General features: G+C 42.6%; 1 protein-coding gene across 3 annotated transcripts in view; it reads left to right on the forward strand.

The window, feature by feature from the left end:
- Positions 1 to 24,771, forward strand: part of Fars2 (phenylalanyl-tRNA synthetase 2, mitochondrial) — a 384,286-nt gene that overhangs the window by 257,005 nt on the left and 102,510 nt on the right. For all 3 annotated transcript variants that reach the window (XM_026782839.1, XM_026782838.1, XM_013349092.2), the window contains one exon: positions 16,256 to 16,407. In XM_026782839.1, the coding sequence (XP_026638640.1) occupies positions 16,256 to 16,407 (152 nt within the window). The remainder of the gene's footprint in view (positions 1 to 16,255; positions 16,408 to 24,771) is intronic.

Consider the following 24,771-nt stretch of genomic DNA (forward strand, 5'->3'; position numbering starts at 1 on the left):
GATGTTGGATTCTAGGCAAATGGCAGAGACCATATCAGTGATTGAGTTTTGGTATAAAGAAAGAACCTATTCTAATGAAGTAGCAACCTCGAGAGAGGAAATAGGAACGAAGGAATCATGCGACTGCAAGAGCAAAAAGATACTCTTCTAAAGAGATGAGGTAACCAAGGAAGAGGCTGACATTAATGCATATCATTAGCATGTGGAGGAGGCTTCCTAGGAGTTAACTTTCCAACCTGGGGCCTAGCTCAGATGAGGCCAGTTCTGCAGGAGTTAGGAAACTACAGCGTGAGTTCAGCTGCTGCTGTTGGCCCCAGTGATTTTGGTGCTATACAGACATGGTAATTTGAGGACTCTTAATAGGAAGCCAATAGAGAGGAATGGGCTCCTCTGTCCAAGTCCTCCTGCAGTCCCATTAGCAGAGCCCCACAGCAACCCTGGCAAAATTGAAGCATGGTTTGCAGAGCCCATCACTGCTTCTAATGTAGGTGGGCTTGGATCTGTGGTAGGAGGTTACCCCCTGGACTACAGATGATTGGCTTCATCATTCTCAAAGCAAACCCTGACACCTTTCAAAGCTGTGCTGAGCGTAAAGCTTTCTGTCTGCTTATTGCTCTCCACTTCAGTATTTCATTGCTGGGCATTCCAGAACAAGTACAAAGATCCTTCAGTTGTCCATTTCTTAATCCCTCATTTCTCCACTAGGGGAAAGCTATCCCCTAATCCTCTAATGGTATACAGGTGGCTGATTACGTGTCCTGCCTGCCTATTCCTCCAATATTTGCTCTTTCCAGTACTTTCTCTGCTGCCATCATTTCTCTGATTGTCTGTCTCCTTCTTGCCCACCGCAGAGCTAGCATCTCTGATTCCACCACTGCATCAAGGTTAGTGAAGCTGAGAGAGCTGCACATGCTCTAAGTCTGTTCCATACACATGGCCATTTGTATTTTGTGACCATCACTCTGCATAATAGAAACAGGGATGAAATGTGGTTCCTGTCCAGAGAACACACGTGCACTCATGCATGCATGCACACACACACACAAAGTCTCTGTAGGTTATAGACTATGATGAAAATGGAAGAGCATGAAGAGGTAGGAGAGACACCTAGATCTGAGTCCCTCATAGCTGCTCTACAGGTGAATGTGAGCATGTATCAGTCTACATGTATCAGTCATGTGGTCTCTGCATGCCCATATGTCTGCCCCTGTGGCAGTGAAGGCATACTAGAATGATTACCCCCATTGCCGATGGAGAACTGAAGAACTGCCCAAAGTCATAAAAGCTAGCAGTGCATGAAAACCTGGTGACTTCCTGCATGTGTTCCATCTGAAGGTTAAATGAGGAAGCGGGCATAGAGTGAAGAGTGAGCAGCACGGCAGTGCCCTGTTTATCAGATTAGATGGACAATTTTCAAAGCTTACAATCATGCCAGGTGGTGGTGGCTCCCAGCACTTGGAAGGCAGAGACAAGTGGATCTCTGTGAGTTTCAGGCCAGCCTGGTCTACAGAGAAACCCTGTTTCAAAAAACAAAAATAAAAAAGGTTACAATTACCACGTCTCACCTTCATATGGTGTTTTCTAATATGTTAGGGGTTTTAGTATGGACTGTTGATTGATAGCTGTCACAGTGATGGCATTGAATGGAAACTCTGCTTTGAGTTGGGAATTTGTGTCTTTTCCCTGGGTACCACTCTCTGGTCCAATCCTCTGGATCTTCTGAGCAGAGACTCACTGTCATAGCCAGTTTCTTAGTCACAAGGGGAAACAACTGGTGCCTTACACACACTGAGCTGCTAAGCTTGGATATTCAGTTGCTGCATCAATTAATTGCCTTTTCCACTTCTGATATGTTCCACTTATAATGGGTTTATCAGGATGTAACTCGTTAGAAGTAGAGGAACATCTGTCTGTATTTTATCTCATTTAATTTTTATAATAGTCTGATGCAGGGGTTTACTACATCTAGAGAAACAGAGGGAGCCTGAGAGACAGAAGAAACAGCACAACCGTGGTGGGATCAGCAGATGTGGGGAGGGCTTCAGGAAGAGGGGGCACATTGTGGGTGTGCTCTGATGTGTGGATATGGGGAGGATCCCCTTCTCTTCTCACTCTTACTGTGCATCCTTGAGCACAGTGGCTTCCGCACTTCCCTTTCCCATCCGCAGAATCTGGCTCGCACCATCTGCCATGCTGCACCGTGAGGATGGGAAGTGAGAGCTGAATCCTATGGAGCTAACCAGCATATAGGGCAATTCTGAGAGAAGAAATCTGAACATGTGGCTTCAGGGTCGATCCTCGGTACACGTTACTCATTTTGAACATTTTGAGGAGGAAAAATTCGTCATTAGTAGGCGGGGCATGGCACCTTTGAGTTAATGATCTGGCTCACTGGAAGCCTCTGAGGATTTGATAGAACTCGAAAAGACTGTTTTCTGACTCTAAATAGTTAAGGAAAAAAGTTAGAGAGAGACTGTTACTAAGCTCAGGGTCATTGGAGAGGCAAGTATAGGATTTAGTAGGAGCTTACTAAGCTCAGGGTCATTGGAGAGGCAGGGATAGGATTTAGTAGGAGCTTACTAAGCTCAGGGTCATTGGAGAGGCAGGTATAGGATTTAGAAGGAACTGTGAGTACCCTGGAAGTCAGGACTTAGCAAATGTCCTGTTGCATCTTCTCTGGCTTTGACGGTCATGATGGCAGGACTGAGGTAGCTAGAGGGATCTCAAATTTGGATTTTACTTGGCCCTTTTCAATTTAAGATTTAGGAAAGACAACCTCCTTGTAATACTCTTTATCGGGCTTTTCCTGCCTAACTTGTTTAACCCAGTGCTTCTCAGATACCAGATGAGGAAGAAAATGCACCAAGTGGCCTCAGTTTAGAAGTACGGACTCCCTTGGTAACTAATACAGTTGCATGTGACCTAACCCACCTCCTAGAGACAGTGATTAATCCCTTGTGATTGCACCTTTGGCTTAATTTCCTACTCCCAGACACCAGCTCTTCAGCATCTCATCTCCTCTGAATACCGTTAGCTGGGGAATAAGCTTCTGCATTGTGTTTTAGCCAGAACAAACCATATGCGATCTATAGCAGAGGATCACAGATGAGCTTCCCATTACTTTGGGTTTTTTTTTTTTTTTGAAAAGAAAAAAAATTTCCGCCTCCTTCCAGCCTCCCATTTCCCTCCCTCTCCTCCCACTCCTCTCTTCCTCCCCCCACCCCTCTCCCCCAAACCTAACTCCTCTACTCACTTTAAAAGGAGCAGATGGTAGGTTCATACCTGTCTCATGGTAAGCATGATTACTGAGACAAAATTGCCTAAAAGACAATGATGATATAGAACCAATAAGATGTGTATGGAAATTTGGTGATGGATTTAAACAATGGGGCAAAACTTCTGCAGATACTTCACCGTTATGAGAGTCAAAGTAGTCCAGTCTCTAGAAAAGCTGGATTACTAAGCCTAAAAATGATGAGGGGATAGATAACATCTGATAAGTTCCAAAAGTTGATCTAAAGAGACAGAAAAGAAAAAGGACACTCGCTACTGGGGAGGGGCATGATTATTCCTTCTGTTAATATGTCTGGTCATGTGCTACTTTCTTAACAGTTGTACTGAGGTGCAGCTCTCAATGCAGGGTTCACCCTTTGGAGCCTAAGATTCAGTGGGGTTCTTAGTGTGTTCATAGAGATCCATGAACATGTCTACTGTCATCTCTTCTACCAACTTTAGAATATTTTATCACTCCAAAGATATTAATTTAATTTGGCATTTTTACTTGTGTGATATTCCACTGGATGCTTTGAGAGCTCTCTGCTGTGCCCCTCTATTTTTCTACAGTTCCTTCTTCAGCCAAAATTTTATGTGATATTTCAACAGTGTTGTCTAAGCCTTCTTTTTCTCCTTTATTTTTTGTTTACCCTTAAGTTAAAGAGCATCACATTCAAGCAGGGGACTTGAAGTTTGTATTGGATCTCCAAGATCCAGAGACACACAGAGACCCACAATGTGCTGAGGTACCTTGGCTACCCATCTACACCATTTAACAAAGGGAGCACACCAGAGCTTCACTTTCCAATGATGCTGTTTTATGATTTGCTCTAAATAAAGCCTTCCAGGGTTTAAAGTAAATGTGAACGGGCTCAGACAGATTTGAAATTCTGTCTCTCCTTCGTACTCATTTGAGAATTGGAGACCATGTTATGTTCTGGCAGTTAATTAAATTCACAGTATTTGTTCCACATGACTTCATAATGGAAACACTTTATTTTCTGTCATCTTCAGAAAGGACTGAAATTATTTGACAAGGTAACAATAAATACAGAAGCTTCCTCCCCACATTGGAAAGAATGTTGAGAACTCAGTGAGCCTCATGCAGTTTCTTGGTGAAGAAACAGAAGCAAAGTTGCCTGAGTAGGAACTGTGCCTGCCTCTGACCACAGTGTGTGCTGGGAACTCAAGGAGATTAAGGAAAACTAAAAACAAAATATTGGAACAAAGCAAGAAAATGTGTAAAGATCAAGGCAACAGAGTCATGAGTTTAAAAAAAACTACATTAATAATATACCAAACATGTTAGCCAAATTTAATAAGCAGTTTTTGATGCCAAATGACTAGACGAAATTAAAATCAGGACTGTCAAGCATTTGAATGTAAAAGCAAATAATTGATAGCACATGCTATTTTTGTGACTAAAAGTGATTTTTAAGTAACTTTAGATAAGAGCACAATCTCATGGACAGTAAACAGACTGGAAGTAGTTGTGTACCAGGATAATTAGTCTAAGAGGTACATGAATCATTTGAAAAGGAAATGTCAGGGAAGGCACCACAGGGATAAATGTTAGATTTGGTCGTATTTACATAATTGTTAATTAGGCTGAACAGAGTTCTGGAAACAGTAGAGGGAACTGAGCCACTTCCTGTGAGCCTATAGTAGACTGGATGTCTGTGTCTTTTACCGAATCCATATGTTAAAATCCTAACTTCCTATGTGATTTCTGGAAATAGAGGTCCTAGGGAAGTGGTTAGGGCATGGTGGAAGCACCCTCAGAAATAGGAGTAGGAAGCTTTCAGACATGGTTCAGCGAGTAAGAGATCTCACCCACAAGCATGAAAACCTCATTTAGGATCCCATACCCATGTAAAATCCTGACTCTACCAAACACACTGGTAGGGTGGGGTGGGGGGTGGAAAGATGGGAGGATCACTTGGTTCTGATGGCCACCAGCATAGCTCTAGGTTCAGTAAAAGACCGTCTCAAAACAGTGGTGGAGCATGGTACTGTTGACTTCTCTGTCTCTGTCTCTGTCTCTGTCTCTCTCTCTCTCTCTCTCTCTCTCTGTCTCTCACACACACACACACACACACACACACACACACACACACACACACAGTGGGGGGGCACTGAGGGAGGAGGAAATGGCCTTCCAGCCTCTCACTGTGCTTCCAGAGCTCTGAAAGCTGTTTGTTGTTTAGGCCATCAGGCTGTGGTATTTTGGTTTTCAGCAGCCACAACTATGACAGGGCCCTCAGTTTTAAATGAGATGCCTTAAAACGTGGCACTAACAATACAGCCTAGCTCTGGTAGATGTGCATTTGATCTTGGATCTGCCACTTTCTGACTATTTGATTTTAGGCAAAGTAGTCAAGTCTGTGTTATTTGGGCCCCTCAGAAGCATGGTGGGAATAGCTGTATTGGCTGTCTTAGAGGGCTACACTGTGCGTTAATGAGACAGTGCACATAAAGTGCCTGCTTGGCACACAGCACCCCAGGGATGTTCAGGGTAGGTAAGAATATAATCACATTAGAATTTCAGGGGTCAACTTCGGCAATGTCAAAAGCTAACTGAAGGTCATCTTGAAGACCATGGAACTCTGGAGAGCTTGTTGTGGGAACAAGACCCTTTTTGTTGGACTGCTGGTCAAAGTTAATTCCTATCCCCAAACTCGAAAGCAAACATCATAACTCAGCCTAAATGGAAGAAAATTTGAAGGTGGACTTAATGATAACTGACTGCAGCAGGCAAAACTGTATGGTGGAGGGCGGGGCACTGTCATCCTGTCTCTGGACCAGTGAAGAGAGGGGTGTAAGATAAGAGGGCGGTTTCCATGTGGAAACAAACCACTAGAATAAAGGGCACCTTGCTGGGCGTGCTACCAGCCGACCTTACAGGGTGATCTTCCTTGAGAGTATTTATGACATATTCATAGAAGCCAGAGATTCTGATTTTATTATAGAATGAAAACAGGAGAACCTTTGAGGATTGTAACCTCAGAAGAGTCTGGAAGCCTTTGTATTCTGGATGGGGAGACAGAGGTGCCTGAAGCAAGTGCCAGGCAGGACAGACGAGCAGCAATAAACAGAATTGCACCTTTAGACCTTTCATCCCATTCTCTTTATTCTTAGAGGGCTGCACTGTGCACTGCATTAAAATTCTTAACTGCCCATACACACACACACACACACACACACACACACACACACACACACACACACACACACACACACACACGACGTCCATTGAGCTGCCCAGATCAACATTTTAGTCAAAAAACTACTGCATTGTGTTCATGAGTGATGTCACTCAGGTTTTCTGTACCACCGTGGAATGGTCTTGATTTGGCAGGAAAGGATCCAGCCAGCTACTCAGAGACTTGGATGCTTTTCATTTACCTAGATATAGAGAAAGACAAGCTAAAGCTATCCTCTCTCTCAGAAGGGACCACAGCAAACCAAGCATGGTGAATGGGTGTGTCGTTGTTACTTCTCCTGTTGGTGAATGGGTGTGTCGTTGTTACTCCTCCTGTTGTGATAGGACATCCAGACAGAAACAGCTTAAGGAAGGCAGGGTTTATTTATTTATTCATTTTTCACAATTTGCAAGTAAAGCCCAACCTGGCATGTAAGTTCTGGTGCCTGGAGCTTGAGGCAGTTGTGATGAGTGCCCCGGCTCCCCTCCCATTATTTTTATACAGCCCAAGATTCCATCCCAGGTGCTGGGTATTCAAACTCAGGTCCTATTGCTTAAATAGCAAGTACTCTTACCCACAGAGCATCTCTCTTGCACCCAAAAGGAGAACTTTAAAGTTAAACATATAACTACTGTAAGGCAATAATGATGCTTTGATATATACATTCTGTCGTCATTTATATCCTTTACAATGTGGATACATGTATCCATGTAAATGCAGTTTGTTAGTAAAGTAGAAGTTTAGTTTTTTACTCCATTAGTGAAGTCATCCCAGATATTTATATTTGAAATATATGCTTCAATTGTGACTATTGCACATTGATTTAAGGTGTCTATTGCTGTGATAAAAATACCTTGACCAAAAGCAACTTGAGAAAGAAAGAGTTTATTTATGTTTCCAAATAACCAATCCATTTCTGGGGGAAGTTAGGTCAGGAACTCAAGCAGAACAGGAACCCGGAGGTAGGAACTGAAGCAGAAGCTGTGAAGCAGAGCTGCTTACTGGCTTGCTTGCTTGCTTGGTCTGCTTTCTTAAACAACCCAGGACCACCTGTCCAGGAATGGCACTGCCCACAGGGGGCTGGGCCCTCCCACATTTACCATTTGTCAGGACATTGCCCCACAGAGTTGCCTCAGACTGATCTTATGGAGACATTTTCCCAGAAAAAGATTCCCTTTTCTTGTGTGAGTCTAGGTTCATGTCAAGTTGACAAACCAGCCAGCACACACATTGGCTTAGTTATAATTCCAAGCTGTCAAAATCACTGGGCTTTTCAGTCTTAGAAGTATTTTATAAAAGTCTGCATTTATGAAAATAAGTTCTTTATGGAAGCAGGACTTAAATCTCACATCATGTTCTCAGAGCTCTGTGCCCTCTTACTGCACAGCTTGAGGGCTATTTCCTAAAGGAATAGTCTAATTGATGCTGCATCATAGACTGCACCTCTGCCTGCTCCAGATGCAGACCTGATTAAAATCTAAAAAGAAAAAAAATTAAAAAGTCAAATCCTTGTCCCCCAACCCCACTTAAAAAACACATATTGCTGTGGACAAGAGACAATCTCAAATCCAGCAGAGTATGAGGCTAAGAACGCTGGGGCTCCAGAGCTATCACAGAGGGGAGTGGCTTAGCTGTCATGGCTCACCAGGCCTGGACAAACTGAGTGGGGCTTGCTTTTCCAGCGTTGTGCTCTGCTTGAACAGGAGGGAAGTCCAGCACTACTGTCACCCGTGGCCTCTAGCTTACTGGGGCCTTGATTCCAGTGGCAGAATTGAACAGATAAAAGGTTGTTCTGCCAGGATTGATGTGAGTGGGTGCAGCTGCATCCGCAAGGACCATTTGGCGAGACCCAGACTACCATGGTAATGTCCATGTAGAGCCCAGAGTTGCAAGCGGAGGAACAACAGGCGGAACATTAGGAGCTGTCTCTCAGTCAGGAAGGGTCTGCCTACACATGTCACACATTTCTCAGGGTACCTTATATTGCCCTGGCAGCCTTGTACATCAACAGCCAGCTTATAATTGAAGTCAAGTCAAAAGCAGCATTTAAAACAGATGCCTCATATCTTGGAAGGGAGGGATGATGGAGAAATAATTGTAAAACAAATAAACCACCAGGAAAGTGTTAATAGGGGGCAAACCATGCAGAAATGAAGAGTGAATATAGAGAGAAGAATGAAATTAGAATCTCAGAAGCAAGTCATAGATTCATTGACACAAAGGGGAAAAGGACGCAGGTGCCATGTGTCTCAGTTAAGGGACATAGATCAGTGGCTGTTGTTGCAGAAGCCACCCACAGTGCAGACACACAGATACAATCCACAGATGGTCACTTAACAGAAATGGAAGAGAAACTCAGGAGCCCCACACAAAGTCCTGATGCTGTCCCAGGAAACAGAGGAAGGGATGGCTGAGCAGTAGTGGCTGGAATTTTTCAGAATTAGAACAAGACCCAAGCTCTCTGATTGAGAGCACCCTCTACAAACTGAGCAGAATAAATAGAGATAAACGCATACTCGACCTCATCAGAACCAGACTGCAGAGCCTTAGGGATAAAGACGCAGCCTTCCGGACTGTCAGGGAGAAGAGACGCATTACCTGTGAGGGAATAGCACTAACTGACAGCCGGCTTGTCAGCATTACTAATAGGTACCAGGAAAATACTTTCAAAGTGGTGAGGTGAAACAACCATAAGCCCACAGTTTTGTGCTCTGCCAAATTACCTAAGTATGAGGGCCTTAGATGTGGAAACGCTGGGATGGTTTGCCTCCACAGACTTTTATTTTCCATTAAAAAAAAAAAAAAAACCTATTCAAGGCTGTTCATCAAAGAGAGCAAAGGAGAAATTTGGGTGCTATATGGTAACAGCCCAAAGGCCCAGGTGTCACTGATGTGGCGCCCGCCTTTGAACTACTGGACTCTAGTTTTTAGGACCTGGACCCAGTGGGAGGAAGTTAGGTCATTGGGAAAGTATCCTTGGAAGACATCCTGGGATTCCAGCCTTTTCTGTTTCTCTCTTTGTTCCCCGACTGCCTTGAGGTAGGCTGCTTACTTCTGCACTGTCTCCTACCTTGGTGTCATACTGTCTCACATAGGCCCAAAGACAGTGGGGCCAAGCACCCCATAGTGAGACTTCAAGACTATGAACCAAAACAAACTCAGTCTTCCTCACAGAAGGGACAGGTTAAGACGGGAGTTAATACCTCGAGAGGCTGAAGGTTTTACTTTGCTTGCAGATTAGCTTCATGGATATGAACAGAATGCCAGGGAAGCACTTCCTTGGGAGCAGGGGAGTTCCTCAATCAGCAGAGGCAGCAGGGTGTCCTCTTCATTTTCCTTCTCCCAGCCCTAATCCCATGAGTGAAGTGTAGGGCAGGGGTTAAGAGAGCCCTCACACCGAAGGACCTCCATAGAGTTCAGTTGTTCACCTGTGGTCCCTTGTCTTCTCTGCTATTGCACTGTTAACAAACTTCCATTTTTGTTCCCAAACACTGCCACTGTCATTCTCCTGAGGGGGCAATCTGTTCTTCCCACTCCATTTCACTCCAGGAGCAACTGCCTGTCTCCTCCGAGGTCCTGTGCTATACAAGTTGGCAGTGTAACTCAGGGGCAGAGCCCTTACCTAACTTGTGTGGTGTGCATGCAGCCGTGAGTGTGATCCCAGCACCACACACACAGCCAGACTTGGTGAGGATACTGTTCCACCACTGCTACTTAACAATACCCTGGAAAAAGGCTGTGATCAGTGTGGGCCCTCATATTTTCCTCTTATCCACCTTTTTCTGGCTTGATTAATTTAGAAACTATTCTAATCATTTTCCCTCTGGAACCAAAGAAGCTGTGAAATGTATTTCAGCAAAAGTAAACATGGGCCTAGTCTCAAACTGCCCTGGACATTCATATTGATCGGCTCATACCGAGAGTAGTGTGGATCTCAGACCTCATCACGTGTTTGTTCTATGGTTGGTGGTTAACACCAAAACTCACAACTAGTCAAAGAGCAGAGAGTCCTTGAGAAATTCTCAGTCACAAATGGGACATCTGTGTGAGCCTCTTTCCCCCCGCCCCAAACTCAGGGAGCACAGGTCAGGAAAGACTGCAGTGAAAATGTCTTTTGGACATGACAGGCTTTCTGTACTTGGGAGCTCAGGACGGCTGCTGCCTAAATAAGGCCAAGCCAGTCAGTGCTCTGGCATGGGGGCAGAGGAGCTCATGAGTCCACACCCCAAACTGAAGAGCTATTCTAGGCGAGGGAGAGCCAATTTCCTTTAAGGGCTTGACCTGTATGTAGTAGGTTGCCCATACTCTGGCGGCCATGTACCCATGAGTAGAAGGGCAGATCTACCTGGGGGAGGGGCACAAAGTTGAGAGGACAGGGGTGGGCATGGAGGAGTAGAGGGTGAATATGATCCAAATACATTGCACATGTATGAAATTCTTAAAGAATTCACAAGTTTTTATATAGTCAATCTAAATAACATAGTGCCTCGACTCGGTTCATCTTTTTTTTTTCTTTTTTCTTTTTTTCTGGTTTTGCAAGACAGGGTTTCTCTGCAGTTTTGGAGCCTGTCTTGGAACTAACTATTGTAGACCAGGCTGACCTTAAACTCACAGAGATCCACCTGCTTCTGCCTCCCGAGTGGTGGGGTTAAAGGTGTGTACCACCACCAACTGTCTTAAATAGGAGAAAAAAAATCTTCATTTTTTTTCCCAACAATCCCTTTCTAGCACCTGTGTTTTATGTTTTTAAGAAACACGCATGAAGCAAGCTATTTAACTCAAGTTAATTTTAAAGATTTTTATTTTTAATTATTCATATGCACATGTCTGTGTGTGGCTATGTACAAGTGAGTTTCAGGTGCCTGTGGAGAAGAAGAGGGTGTTAGATCCCTGGAGCTGGAGTTGCAGGTGATCAGGAGCTGCCTGTGTGAGCGCTGGGAAGCAAACTCGGGTACTCTCAGCTGCTGAAGACGGAGTGCACTATTGCATTCCTAACAACATAGCTTAAAAGAAAATGAAGTAAAACCGATAGGCTGAAGAGATAACAGTGGGTAATTTTATTATCTGTTATTGGAAACTGATAGGTCAAGAAAAATCAAACTCATAGAATATGAAGGGGATCTACATTTAAACTGTGCCATGAAGAGGAGGAGTGTGTGTGTGTGTGTGTGTGTGTGTGTGTGTGTGTGTGTGTGTGTAACTCCATGCCAAAATGAAGCTGGTCAAGTCTCCAAGCACACTGAAAACATGTATAGACTTGACCATGTTCTGCATTATAGAGCAAGTTTCAACAAAACCAGGAATAATTATTATCTAATTTTCAATATCAGTGCAATTAAATTTGAAATTAGCAATAGAGTTATTTTTAAAGCTGGAGGATAGTTCCGTGATAGCTGAAATTTGATCCCCAGTATAGAAATATATTTATATTTATTCTTATATAAGTATATTTTACAAAAGATATAGATAATTTAAATGCATATATTTGAAAAGTAAAAAATTATTGCCATGTAAAGTAAAAAATAGTGATATAAAATTATTTCAAGCTCAACAACGAAAATACCATATTAAGCTGTTCCGTGTATCTAAAGAGATTTTAGAGAGACATGTCCTTATTTAAGGGCAAGAAAGCCTTCAAAGGTGTGAATTAATTTTTCACATAGAAAAAGAACAGATGGAAGCAAGCGAAACAAGGAGATAAGAGAAATCAAACCAGGCTTGGTGCATGCCTGCACTTGAGGCTGAGAACCAAACAGCGGATCTCAAGCTTGAGGCTACCTAGCTACAGATGAAGCTCTATCTAAAAATATAGAGAGAGACAAATTAATTGAGATTTAAAGAAAAACTGCTCACATATTCATTTATGTCCTATTTAATATCTGGTATCTGGAAATTGAACTCTTGACTCCTGAAGTCTGGGAACTGATCCCTAGATGAATAAGCCTTCGATTAACAAAAAAAAGCAAAACTGGGGTAAAGTAAATGGACTTGGGGTGGAAGTTAGTAAGAAAGTGCATTCCGAGGCTTTGCTGTCTCAAAGAAAGCAGGGAGGGAAACAGCACCATCTTCTAAGCTGAGCTCATGTAGCTAAGATAGCACGGAGAGTTGATCCTTCGAGAGTCCACACTGCACTGGGGAATTTGGGCATGGACATGTGCCCTATAGCACAATGGATTCAACTAGAGTCCACCAGGAATTCGTCAGAGTGCGAGGCTGCACAGATGGGCCAAGTATGCTGTCCTAGAGGACAGAATGAAAAACAAACTCAAGAGGTACTAAGTAGTCAGGAGGCCTAGGGCCAGGAAAGCACACAACTCTATGATCTCCCTGCTCTGCACCAAACAAGATGAACAACAGTCTCAGAAGTGCTAAGCGTCAATAATTGGCAAAACAATAATTGTCTTAAAACAGAATTTTGTTCCAAGTCCATTAGAAGCAGCAGCCATTATAAAATAGGGATGAGCTAGTGTGTGTGTCACGAATGCTTAATATTGGTATGTAAGTCTTTAGGGTAACTGTGTAAAAGGCCGGCTCCAGGTCACAAAGTTTTGCTTCTTGAAATTCAGTTCACAGCTTTTAATTAGTTGTTCTTTAGACTCTTTAATTTCATTTTCTATTCTCCATGTGTTTGTGTGCATGGATGTCTTTGCGTGTGTAGGCCTGAGATTGATGTCTGAAACATCCTCCTTCACTCCTCCATTTCAGTCATCGGGTCAGGACCTCTAAATGAAATCCAGAGCTCTCCGATATGGTTATTCTTACTAGCCTGCTAGCTCTGGCTCCACCAGGCTAGACTCTGAGGCTAGATTGTGGGCTAGCCCACCCACCCAGCATTTCTGTGTGACCGTAGGATCCAAACTCTGGTCCTCGTGCTTGTACTGAAGGAGCATTAGCCACCGAACCGTTTCCCGAGACTGTTTTAATTCTTCGCTGCTTGGGTGAGATCTGCTATGTGACAGGGCAGTGGTGACAGGAACTGTCTTATTCTTACATTTAACTTTTGGAGACGCTCCTAGAATTTATGGTTAAATCTGGTGGCTGATGCCAGGTTTTAGAAGATACATACTTTGGTTAAGGAAGTTGCCTTCTGTTTCTAATTTGCTGGTTGTTTTTGTTTATAATGAATTAATAATAAACTTATCAAATACTTTCTCCTTATGAAATAATCATGGGTTGTTTTCTTTGCATATTAGTAGTTTCAGCTTGAAATCACTCTTGTAATTTTGGCCATCTTGAAACTTTATATTAACATATACTTTAACTTTATTTACTAATGTTGTAAAGCCAGGATTCTTCATGTAGGCTACAACATAAATTGATAGTCAATTTTTAAAAGAATTGTACTGTGCTTATCTGATCTTGTCTTCAAATCTCAGAAAATTTGTTGAGCTTAGAATCTCTTATGTTTTATGAAATGCTTTATATACAAAACGAGTTCTTTTACCTTAAACACCTGATAGGCTATACTGTGAGCCATCAGTCTAACTTCTTGTTGTAAGATTTGAATAATAACTTCATTTGATCCATAGTTGCTGGTGTGAATTTTCTGTCTTGAGCAGACATCTGTTTAATCCAAATTTTTGAACAGCATATTGTTATGAATGTGGAGAACCCAACAAATAGGTAGATGCTATTATAGGAATCATTTTAACTTTTAAAACTCAATCCCAGGCACTACTACCAGTGGTTTGTGTGTTTTAATGCTGAAAGCCAAAGCCAGGGCCTGATTCTTACTAGATGAGTACTCTACCACTGAGCCACTCACCACCCCCACCAGAGTATTTTGGGGGTTCAGCAACTGAAGGGCCACATTTTGGGAATCATGGCTCTGCAATTGTTGTGATTTACAAAGCAAGAACTCCTGTTCAAAAACACTAGGTGTCCCATTAAAATCTGCCAGTCATTAAAATAAATGCTCGCCATCCTGGTCTTCTTTGCCCTTACTGTGATGAAATACCCTGATGAAAGCAACTTCAGCAAGAATGGGTTTGCTCAGCTCACCCTTCAGGGATACAGCCCATCATGAAGGGGAGTCAAGGGAAGGCAACATCAAGAAGCTGCTCCCATCAAATCCACAATCAGGAGCACTGTGCACAGCAAGTATCTCCATCTTATACAGCCCAGGATCAAAGCCAGGGGATGGAATGGCAATAGTCCTATGTAACACAGATGCCCAAGGCCATTTTCACTGTTAATTCTAGATTCTGTCAAGTTAGCAATGCCAGTCTTCATGCTCCATTTAATCTTGTACTTTAGACTTTTTATGTTTCTTAGCTTCACAGTAGATTACAAAGCACTTAGTTGTGTGGGTTGTTACTTTTAAATGTATAGGTTTTGAAACTATAGTTATTATAATCTATGTATTTTAATTATCTGGGTAGGGGGAGGCATTCTGCCTGATGTATCACTGTATTGGCTTGTCCACAGGCTGCTAGCCCAGAAGCTTTCTTGGGATACCTTCTGCCATTTCTCTGTGACCTTACCTCCGATCAGAACTCGGGAACGGTGGTTCCTCAGGATCGACCATGAAGAGAAGATTTTATGGCAGTCCTTGATAGTCTTAGATTCTAATCTCCCTAAATTCCTAGGTTTCTTAAAAGATGACCTGGGACAATAAAAGGGAAAGCCTCATGCATAGCCACAGAAGTGCCACCTGCTTTCCTTGTCCCTGGGCTGTGGCCACAGCATCCTGACTTCCCTCTAGGGAAAGAAAGCACGGGAGCTCTCAGAATCCAGGGAACTCTGCAGAGAGCATGCACACTGCAGCTTTGTCATATGTGCATGAAATGGACTCATTGGTTTGACAACTTTGTGACATTTCAAGTTCAATAATCACTCACGTATGAGTCCTTAGTTCTTCAGAGATTACATTTCTTCTAATCAAAGATTCACCAAAGGGTTTGTAGCTATACCAGCCTTAGCATAAGTCAATTTATACATCTGCCCATTTAGAAAACATATAGACTTAGGTATTTCTTTAACATTTCCTAGTTACATGTTGCAGTGTTTCTCATTGTGGCATTACTTATAGACTGAAGTCTATGTGTGTGTGTGTGTATGTATATATATATATATATATATGATATGCATATTTATAGACATAAATACAAACGCAGCATTTTCAAAGCTTGCATAGCTAATTTTAAATACTTAATATGATGAACAACTGAGCTATTAAACAAGAATAAGTGGAATAAAATGCAGGAAATATATTTATCACATTTTTTAATTTTTTTATTTTTTGTTTTTATCACATTTTAAGGCATAATTAAAAAAATAATCTCTAAATGATGACTTATCGACCTAGGCCCTGGTTTTAATAATTAAAAATCATAACAAAGAATGATTTTACTAATTGAAATCTGTTTTGACAAGCCCTTATTTCCCTAATAAGTTTGACTTCGTGAAAGTACCACAAGAAGTTAATGAATCCCATGTTAATTAGGTTTGAACTTTTTTTCTGCGGTATTCAAATGAAAAAACCTGAAACACAGTACGTCAAATTGCTTTTACTCAATTGACTATTAGTGACAAAGTAAATATAATGTATTATTATATATTATTATTATACATGAATGCGGTAAGAATCTTTAGCGTTCAAGCTAGAATTTCCTAATTTTGAACATTGATTTGTCTTTTAAATTCATTTTGTTTCTGATAATTCAAATACTAAAGTAGTGTTTTACAAGTATTTCCTAATTGCCCAACTGAGACCTTCCACGAAAGAATGTATTCTCAGAAACTAACAAGTGTGTTTCCTTTTCTTGTTGTTTTGTTAGCCTCTTAGCAAGTACCCCGCTGTGTTCAATGACATTTCATTCTGGCTGCCCTCTGAGAATTACATGGAGAATGATTTCTATGACATCGTCCGAACAGTCGGGGGAGACCTGGTGGAAAAGGTTGATCTTATAGACAAGTTTGAACATCCAAAGTAAGTGAAAAGCTTTGCCATTTTCTCCTTTACCATCTCTGTGTGACAAATGGGACCTGGAGACTTACAACAGAGTTTCGCTGAAACCCATTGCGTCATGACACACTGTCTTCTCAATTCTTACTGGGAGGGAGGGTGTGTGTGAAAACTGCCCTCTCAGAAAATTTCCTAAAATGCCTCTTATCCTTTCCTGCCTCGGTAAAGAAAGTGTCTGAAACAGTATTTGAAAGGTTCTTTATCTGAGCAGGGGTTTCTGGCCTTGTCACCCTCCAGGTGCAGAGTTGATGAGAAGTTTGTGATGCAAACCTTAGTCACATTTACTAAGCGACACAAGAGCCACTGTTGGTCTTCACGTGCATTGTGCTCCAGTGTCTTCCCTGAACTTGCTGTCTGGTGGGAGGGGCACATAGTACATAAATAGCTACACACACTGGCGGTCTAATGAGGGAAAACACATTATCAGCCCATCAACGAGCTGATGCCAGCTGGGAGATTGGATCAGCTCTTGAAGATATTGAAGATGAGCAAATAAACATGATGACTGTAATATCCCAGCTGCTCCAGAGACCGAGGCAGGAGGATTGCAAGTTCAAAGTCAGTTTGAGCAATAGAGTGAGTTCAGGGATGGGCTGAGACCTTAATGAGATCCTGTCCCAAATTTTAAAAATAATAATTAAAAAAATGACTGAGGATGTAGCTCAGTGGTTGAGCATTTGTGTAGCATGTGAGAGGTCCCAGACTCAATCTCTAGCACTGTAGAAAATACTCAGAAAAAAAGTATGCTGAGCAGTCTTTGAATGAGAAAAGAACATTCCAGAAAGCAGACTTGAGAGCCAGGCATAATAACTCATGCCTATATTCATAACACTTGGAAAACTGAAGCAAGAGGATTACATTGAGTTCATGGACAGCTTGGGCTACATGGTGAATCCCTGACTCAAAAGATTAAAAGGGGGGAAAAAGAGCTACATAAAACAAAATAGAAATTAAATTAGAATCCTCTGGTGGGACAGTGACGCATACAAGATGCTGAAGGCAGTGAAGAAATGTGGCTAGAGACGCTAGGGGGAATGAAAAGAGGTGACTCTTAGGTAGAGATGTGTCCATAGGATCAGGCCACGCCAAAAGTTGCAAGTCTGAGACTTGTATTTTACATTAGCTGTGATTAGAAGTGTCAGAAGTGTGTGAGCAGGAGAGATGGAGGGGTGCTCACCTTCCTGGCTCATCCTTCTCCAAAGAACCTTCTTGACTCCCAGCTGTTGGAGACTGGATGGTCACTGAATCTGGCCTAGTACCCCTCCGCGCCCCCTTCCTGGCCTTCACACTTGTATCACAGCCATATTGTTGCTCTGCACTTCCACTCTCTACCCTGCTGAACACGGTCTCTCTTGTTTTGTTCTGTTTTCTTTTGTTAACTCTTCTTCCTTCCTTCCTTCCTTCCTTCCTTTCTTTCTTTCTTTCTTTCTTTCTTTCTTTCTTTCACACTCTCATTTCCAGCTCTTGCCTCATTTCCCCCATTACTTAGAGGCCCCTTGAGCATCCTGCACACCCCTCACCCCATTAGAAGGCACCTGGTTGTGTGGCGAGTGAACTTGTCAATACCCACCATGAGTGTTCTCTGCAGATGTAACTGAACATGCTACAAAGGAGCCTGAACCCTGTCTCTGCCTGACATCCAGAACACATGTCAAAATGGAGGAAGCACCGAGACTCCTCTCTGAGATAAATAAGTGTTGAGCAAATAGCCTATTGTGTTTTGAACAAAAGCACATCTCAGGATATCTGAGGGAAACATAATCTACTGAATATGGGGCTAATTTCATAATGTTCAACAAATGGAGGAATTTTGTCTCAATTACAGATAACAGTCTGTCCCCTGCAGGAAGATGGATGCATGGCTAAGAAGAAAATGGCATTCGGTTCTAGCTGGTCATTCAGAACCTTCTTCCAGAGGGTCACTGTTGCTTCCTCTCTGGGCCTCTTAATGTACTAAAGGGAGTCTGTAGTTCAAAAGTTTAACCTAACAACAAATGCCATCGTGGCCACCCCTTCCCAGGGTTGCTGTCTGGACCCCTGTGGACTATTGCTCTCTAGGCATGTCCTGTGTAATGAAGGTAAATCATAAGTCATCTTATGTGTGCCTTCAACTCCCTTAGAAGGCAGCAATCATCTTTAGTCTCTGCAGCTTTAAGTTCATGCAGCTTTATGACTGATAGTGCCAAGTTTATTTTCTTAGGCGACACAATTGTTCAGAATATTTTTAGCCTAAGGAATGAGAAAGAGTAAAGAGGAACTGGGAAAAGCAGATCATTTTCTCCAGGCTCACACTCCATTTGGATATGGCAGCAGGTTATTGTGAATTATAGAGATAAATTATCAAATAAAATGGCCTCAAATAGGCTGCTTTGGGTTGCGTTTAAGACATGTTGTTGAGAGAATTAAAATTTGTTTTTTGGATTTTTTTTTTCTTTTGCATATTTGGGTTGGCACTTAAGAAATGCATAGTGGTGAAAATGCAGGTATCTGCAGCAGATACAGCTGTCCCCACACCGGCTTTGCTCGTAGACACAAGTCTCTCTGGGACTGTGGTACTGCCGCTGTTCATATGGTCATGATGGGTGTCTTCTGAACCTTGTTGGTCAGAGCTGTGATGCTAGAGGGATAAATCAGCCCTGTGAGTCAAGATTAGTGTCACTTTTCTTCTTAGCACTCTAGAGCTTGTACCCCCTTTTGTGACCAATCATTTCACTTACTAAATTGTCATAGAGGGTGTTCCCAAACACTGCCATTGTCATGGGCTTCCAAAGGGGTGTTCACTGGCAGAAGTACTTCCACAGGGTAGTAGCCTGGCTGTCTTGGGACAGAAGGGATTTATTTAAGGATTTATTTGAGAATCTTAACTATGAGGGTCTTCAAACTGAAGCAGACCTAAAGGGCAAAAATCCTCCACATCTGGTGCCTTGATTCTGTCACTTTTCTTCCTTTTCTCAACAGGCCTATCTATATTCAGCTCCCTCACTTTATACATACATACCAACCTCTGTCTCCCTCGTGGCCCACAGCTTTCCCTGGGCAGTCCTTTCCATCATTCCACAGTGGCTTTTGGAAAGGGCCATAGCTCAACTGGCAGAGTTCACTGTCATCACCTTGGGGCAGAGTGCTTGGATCAGGCTGCCTCCTGAGGCTCTCTACAGTCAGTGGATGACCACCGTGAGGCCAGAGTCCAGTGTCGGCTTGTCAGGGCCACTCATCAAACAGCCCTGCTGTTTGTACTCTCCAGCACAATTTCACGTTAGAAGGCTGGCAGTACAGTTCTTTCAGACTAACCCACGAGCGCGACCTCCCTTCCCTGGCCAGTTGCTCACGTGCAGACGTTGTGACTGCTTCACATTGCTCCTCCCCGTCTTGTGCTCTCCATTTGCACAGGTGCTGTGTGAGGGCAAGTGCTCCCTGAGGGCTGCTGCTTAGTAGACACCATGTTTGGAATGCTTCTGTCTTTCTGAAACCTGTGCCAAAGTTTAAGCACCACTGTGCCAGTCCTGAGAGGTGGGCCTTTGGAGAAGTGGGTGAATCAGGAGGCCTTCCGTCTAGAGGAGGATTCAGGGCTGCCTGTTCTATGTTTCTCACAGTCTTGGTCCTGTGAGCGTGTATGAGAGGAGCCTCGACTTAGCATCACCAGGCACCAGATCTGCTGTCATCTCCATTTCCTACTTTCCAGAACTGAGAGGAATTGCTTTATGTTGTTTATGAATCGCCCAGGCTTAGTTATTTTGTTATAGCAGCAGAAGCAAACAAAATAGTGGCCAGAACCTCACTGTCCTCACTCAGCATGCTTGATGAGTGGATAATCTTTCTTAGAAGAGTTCTTAGTGTGGGGCGATGTGTATATTAGAAGCAGCCTTGAACGTGTAGTTGGAAACTGTACATCCAGTCCCAAGCTCTTGTGTGTAATATTCTGATCTGAGCTTTTATTTCCTCATCTGCTATTAGGAGTGATATTTTCCTCTATCAGTTACTTTAAAATAGAGCTTTGTGTGGGAAATACACTGAGATAATTAGCTATTACTGTTTTGTTTAAAACAAGCAAATAAACAAACAAACAAACAAACAAAAGACAGTAACTTCTAAACACTCCTGGTAGAGATGGGAGACTTGGGTTTATCAGCCAGGTCCATTTGACTGCAAGCCCTGGGAGTGAGGAGAAGAAGTGGCCATTTACTGATGCCCCTTCACCCTGCAGCTTGAGTGAATTGTTAAATGGGGGGGGGGGGGCACCATTGAGAAGAGGCCTCGATACTGACCAGCAGAGCTGTGCTGTATCCATTGTGGCTGTTCCCTGGGTCCTGGGTTGAGAAAATGTGGACTGAGGCAGGTGGGATTTGCTTGGCATTCCTGGTCTTGTGATGGAACCAAGTGAATGCCCTATCTGAACTTAAAGATTCCTTAGAAATCTTTTGTAATGATTATAATAGTACCAGTGATATAATAACCAACAGTCTGTTAATCTGAGGAGAGCCCAACGTGCAGAAAGCTTGTCTGAAGTTGTGTTCCTTCAGAGTGACAACTTGCAGTATCACAGAGATGGCCAGGGGCAGCAGGGTCTGCCTTTCAACTCACCTGCCCTCCTCCCTTTTTCCTCTTTTACTGCAGTGCTGCTGCAGGGGCCAGAGACCGTCTGTTGTACTTCAAATGGCCCGGAAAGCAATCCTAAGGAACTATTTTTAGCTTGGACCCTGGCTCTTAGCTTTCTTCCTTCTTTCCCCAAGCTGCCCCTTACAAGCACTCCATGAAGGATCCACACATATTCCCTTCTCACAGCAGGCCTCTTTGCTCACATCAGCCAAATTGAAGCAGTTACCTTAGTCGCTCACACCTGCTCTGTTTGCCAAAGGATTCTATGGGATGACCTTAAACCCTACCCTAGTCCTCAGGAAATTTAAGGGAAAGGCCTTAAACAAGCAAGCACCCTTGTTTCAAAGAAAGGTAGCACCATACTTTCCCTTAAATCCTCTAGTGACTTTTGTAGGTTATGGTCCAATTGAATTGTAAGGATAAATGGAGCTTAAAGTGGAGGCTCCCAAATCTTAGGTGGACTGAGCAGAATGTGGGGAAGAGAAAGACAGAGATGTGAGCAGCATCACACAGCATGGGAACGTGCAGGAAACAGCCCGAGTTCAGAAGGGCTAGCCGCTGCCTCTGTCCCTTCCCACTACTAGAAAGGAATAGCTGGTTGATTTATAATGATCAGGGATCTACTTATGACACAGGTCAAGTCTGGGAAGTCCAAGAGCACTGCGTCAATATCAGGAGAGGCCCTTCCTGCTATATCACTGCATGAGGGAAAGAGGAACATCCTGGCTCTTGACTCCTAGCAGAGCTGTGATCCCACTGGGGGACTCCTCCCCCATCTCCTCTGATCAGTGTTGTTTCCAGTCTGAGTCTGCTTCTCTGTCGCTGTGATAAAACACTGACCACAAACGCTTTGGGGTGGAAAGGGTTTATTTTAGTTTACAGGTTACAGGTTCATCATCAGAGGAATCCAAGGTAGGAGTTTGAATGCTGCCTCAGGCTTGTTCTGACCAGGGTGGCACCACACACAGTGCCTTAGGTCCTCTGCCATTAATTAGCAATCAAGAAAATGTCCCCACAGAGCCAATCTGGTGGTGGCAGTGTCTCAGTTGAAGTCCCTACTTCCCAGCCCTATCACATTGACAACCAAGATTAGCCATTATCCTTCCAAAAGGCCCCACCTCCAGATGCCACCAACTATGAATTGAGGTATAAGTTTCTAACATGAACTTTTGGGGAGATTCATTCAAACCTCAGCAGAAGACTTGTTTTCCCTTATAAAACGTTAGCTTATCTGGTAGAAAATCGGGAAAGTTGTTGATCTAATTCTATTTGCCTTTCCTTCCTTTGGGGATGATGTTGGCCAGGAAGACTTAAGGCTGGGAAACAAGTTGAGGGATGTCTGTTGGTTTGTTATTGTTTTAAGTAGTAAAGCATTCCAGAAACAAGAAAACATTCTTGTGTCTTTCCATGATGTTAAAATGTACTGAATAGCAAATTTACGATGTAAATCGCTTTTATAGGCAAAATTTTGCCTGACAATCCCATTTGCTGTAATCTGGTCAAGGTTCTTTTATCTCTCTAAATTTCTACCTCTTACCACATATCACACAATACACATACATATCCCTTTGTCCCTCTGTACCCATGCTGTAACATGTATGTGTGTGTGTTGAGGAATGTTTGTGTGTGTATATTATCTGTAATGTTTTATACACACACACACATATATATACATATATACACTAAAGGTACAGCTATAAAGTTTTAAGAGATTTCAGCAGTGCTGATAGACAGTAATGGAACTGTACTGATAAGATAAGGAACCCAAACCAGCTCTCTGAAAGAACCTGCTGCTGTAGTCTGGGCAGAGATCTAAGATGAACCCCGCCTCCAGGTGAAAGGGCAGGACTAGGTTCAAAACTGCAGCCAGTGATTGGATGAAAGGCAGATCCAGATGGGCAAACAGAAGTACAAGCAGACAGCAGCTGAGTAGGCTATGTGAACAGCAGGGACAAGTTTTAATTTTCTGCCTGTCGGTCCTTGGCTGACATACTGGCTCTTGATGTACATGGTCTGTGACATATATACTGGTGTCAGCTGATTGGTCAGTAGAGTGTCATGGCATCTTAGTGGTAGATATCTACATTTTTATGGAATGCACATGAAGGGTTAGACCTTTTCCTCAATCTGGAATATCTGATAAGCTCCTGGGCTTGATTTCGCTGATACAATTTTAATATGCCAATGTGCTCCCAAATCAAAATTCACCATTATAAATATATAAAACAGAGTTTGAAGTCAGGGATGGTAATGCCTCCAGACAATCCTTTATTGTATAAGATTGTTTTGGCTATCCTGGGTTTTTTGTTTTTCCATATAAAGTTGATTATTGTCTTCTCCAGATCTGTGAAGAATTTTGATGGGATTTTGATGGGGATTGCATTGAATCTATAGATTGCTTTTGGTAGAATTGCCATTTTTACTATGTTGATCCTCCCAATCCAAGAGCAAGGGAGGTCCTTCCATTTTCTGGTGTCCTCTTCAATTTCTTTCTTCAAAGACTTAAAGTTCTTGTCAAATAGATCTTTCACTTCCTTGGTTAGAGTTACCCCAAGATATTTTATGCTATTTGTGGCTATCGTGAAAGGTGATGCTTCTCTGATTTCCCTCTCTGTTTCCTTATCCTTAGTGTATAGGAAGGCAACTGATTTTTTGGAGTTGATCTTGTATCCTGCCACATTACTAAAGGTGTTTATCAGCTGTAGGAGTTCTTTGGTAGAGTTTTTGGGGTCGCTTATGTATACTATCATATCATCTGCAAATAACGAAAGCTTAACTTCTTCCTTTCCAATACGAATCCCCTTGATCCCCTTATGTTGTCTTATTGCTATTGCTAGAACTTCAAGCACTATATTGAAGAGGTATGGAGAGAGTGGACATCCTTGTCGTGTTCCTGAGTTTAGTGGGATGGCTTTGAGTTTTTCTCCGTTTAATTTAATGTTAGCTGTCGGCTTGCTGTAAATAGCTTTTATTATATTTAGGTATGACCTTTGTATCCCTAATCTCTCCAAGACCTTTATGATAAAGGGATGTTGAATTTTGTTGAATGCTTTTTCAGCATCTAATGAAATGATCATATGGTTTTTTTCTTTCAGTTTATTTATATGGTGGATTACATTGATAGATTTGCGTATGTTGAACCAGCCCTGCATCTCTGGGATGAAGCCTACTTGATCATAATGGATAATTTTTCTAATGTGTTCTTGGATTCGGTTTGCCAGTATTTTATTGAGAATTTTTGCGTCGATATTCATGAGTGAGATAGGCCTGTAATTCTCTTTCTTGGTTGGGTCTTTGTGTGGTTTTGGTATCAGGGTAACTGTAGCTTCATAAAAGGAATTTGGCTCAAGAGTTAAAAGCACCTACCATTCTTGCAAGAGCATCCAAGTTCAGTACCCATGTCCACATCAGCAGTTCACAAAGCACCTGTGCTTACACTCACAGAGGAACCAACCACAGTTCTCTGGCTTCCATGGCATTACACTCACATGAACACACACACACGCACGTGCACACACATACACACACGCCCCTCATATAATTAAAATAAAAATCTTCTTTTTTAAGAGTCTAGATGAAAAAAGAGTTTGGGCTAAGACCGGGTCAGAAAGAAGTTTACTTGAAGAATATTTATATGAAATCCATAGGAAATTCTTCCTGTTTGAGGAAGATATAGCAGTGATAAACCTAAGTAATTACCTAAGTAATACACTCCTGATCGTGTACCCAAGA

The sequence above is a fragment of the Microtus ochrogaster genome, chromosome 16 (assembly GCF_000317375.1).
Source record: "Microtus ochrogaster isolate Prairie Vole_2 chromosome 16, MicOch1.0, whole genome shotgun sequence".
In the NCBI taxonomy this organism is placed as follows: domain Eukaryota; kingdom Metazoa; phylum Chordata; class Mammalia; order Rodentia; family Cricetidae; genus Microtus; species Microtus ochrogaster.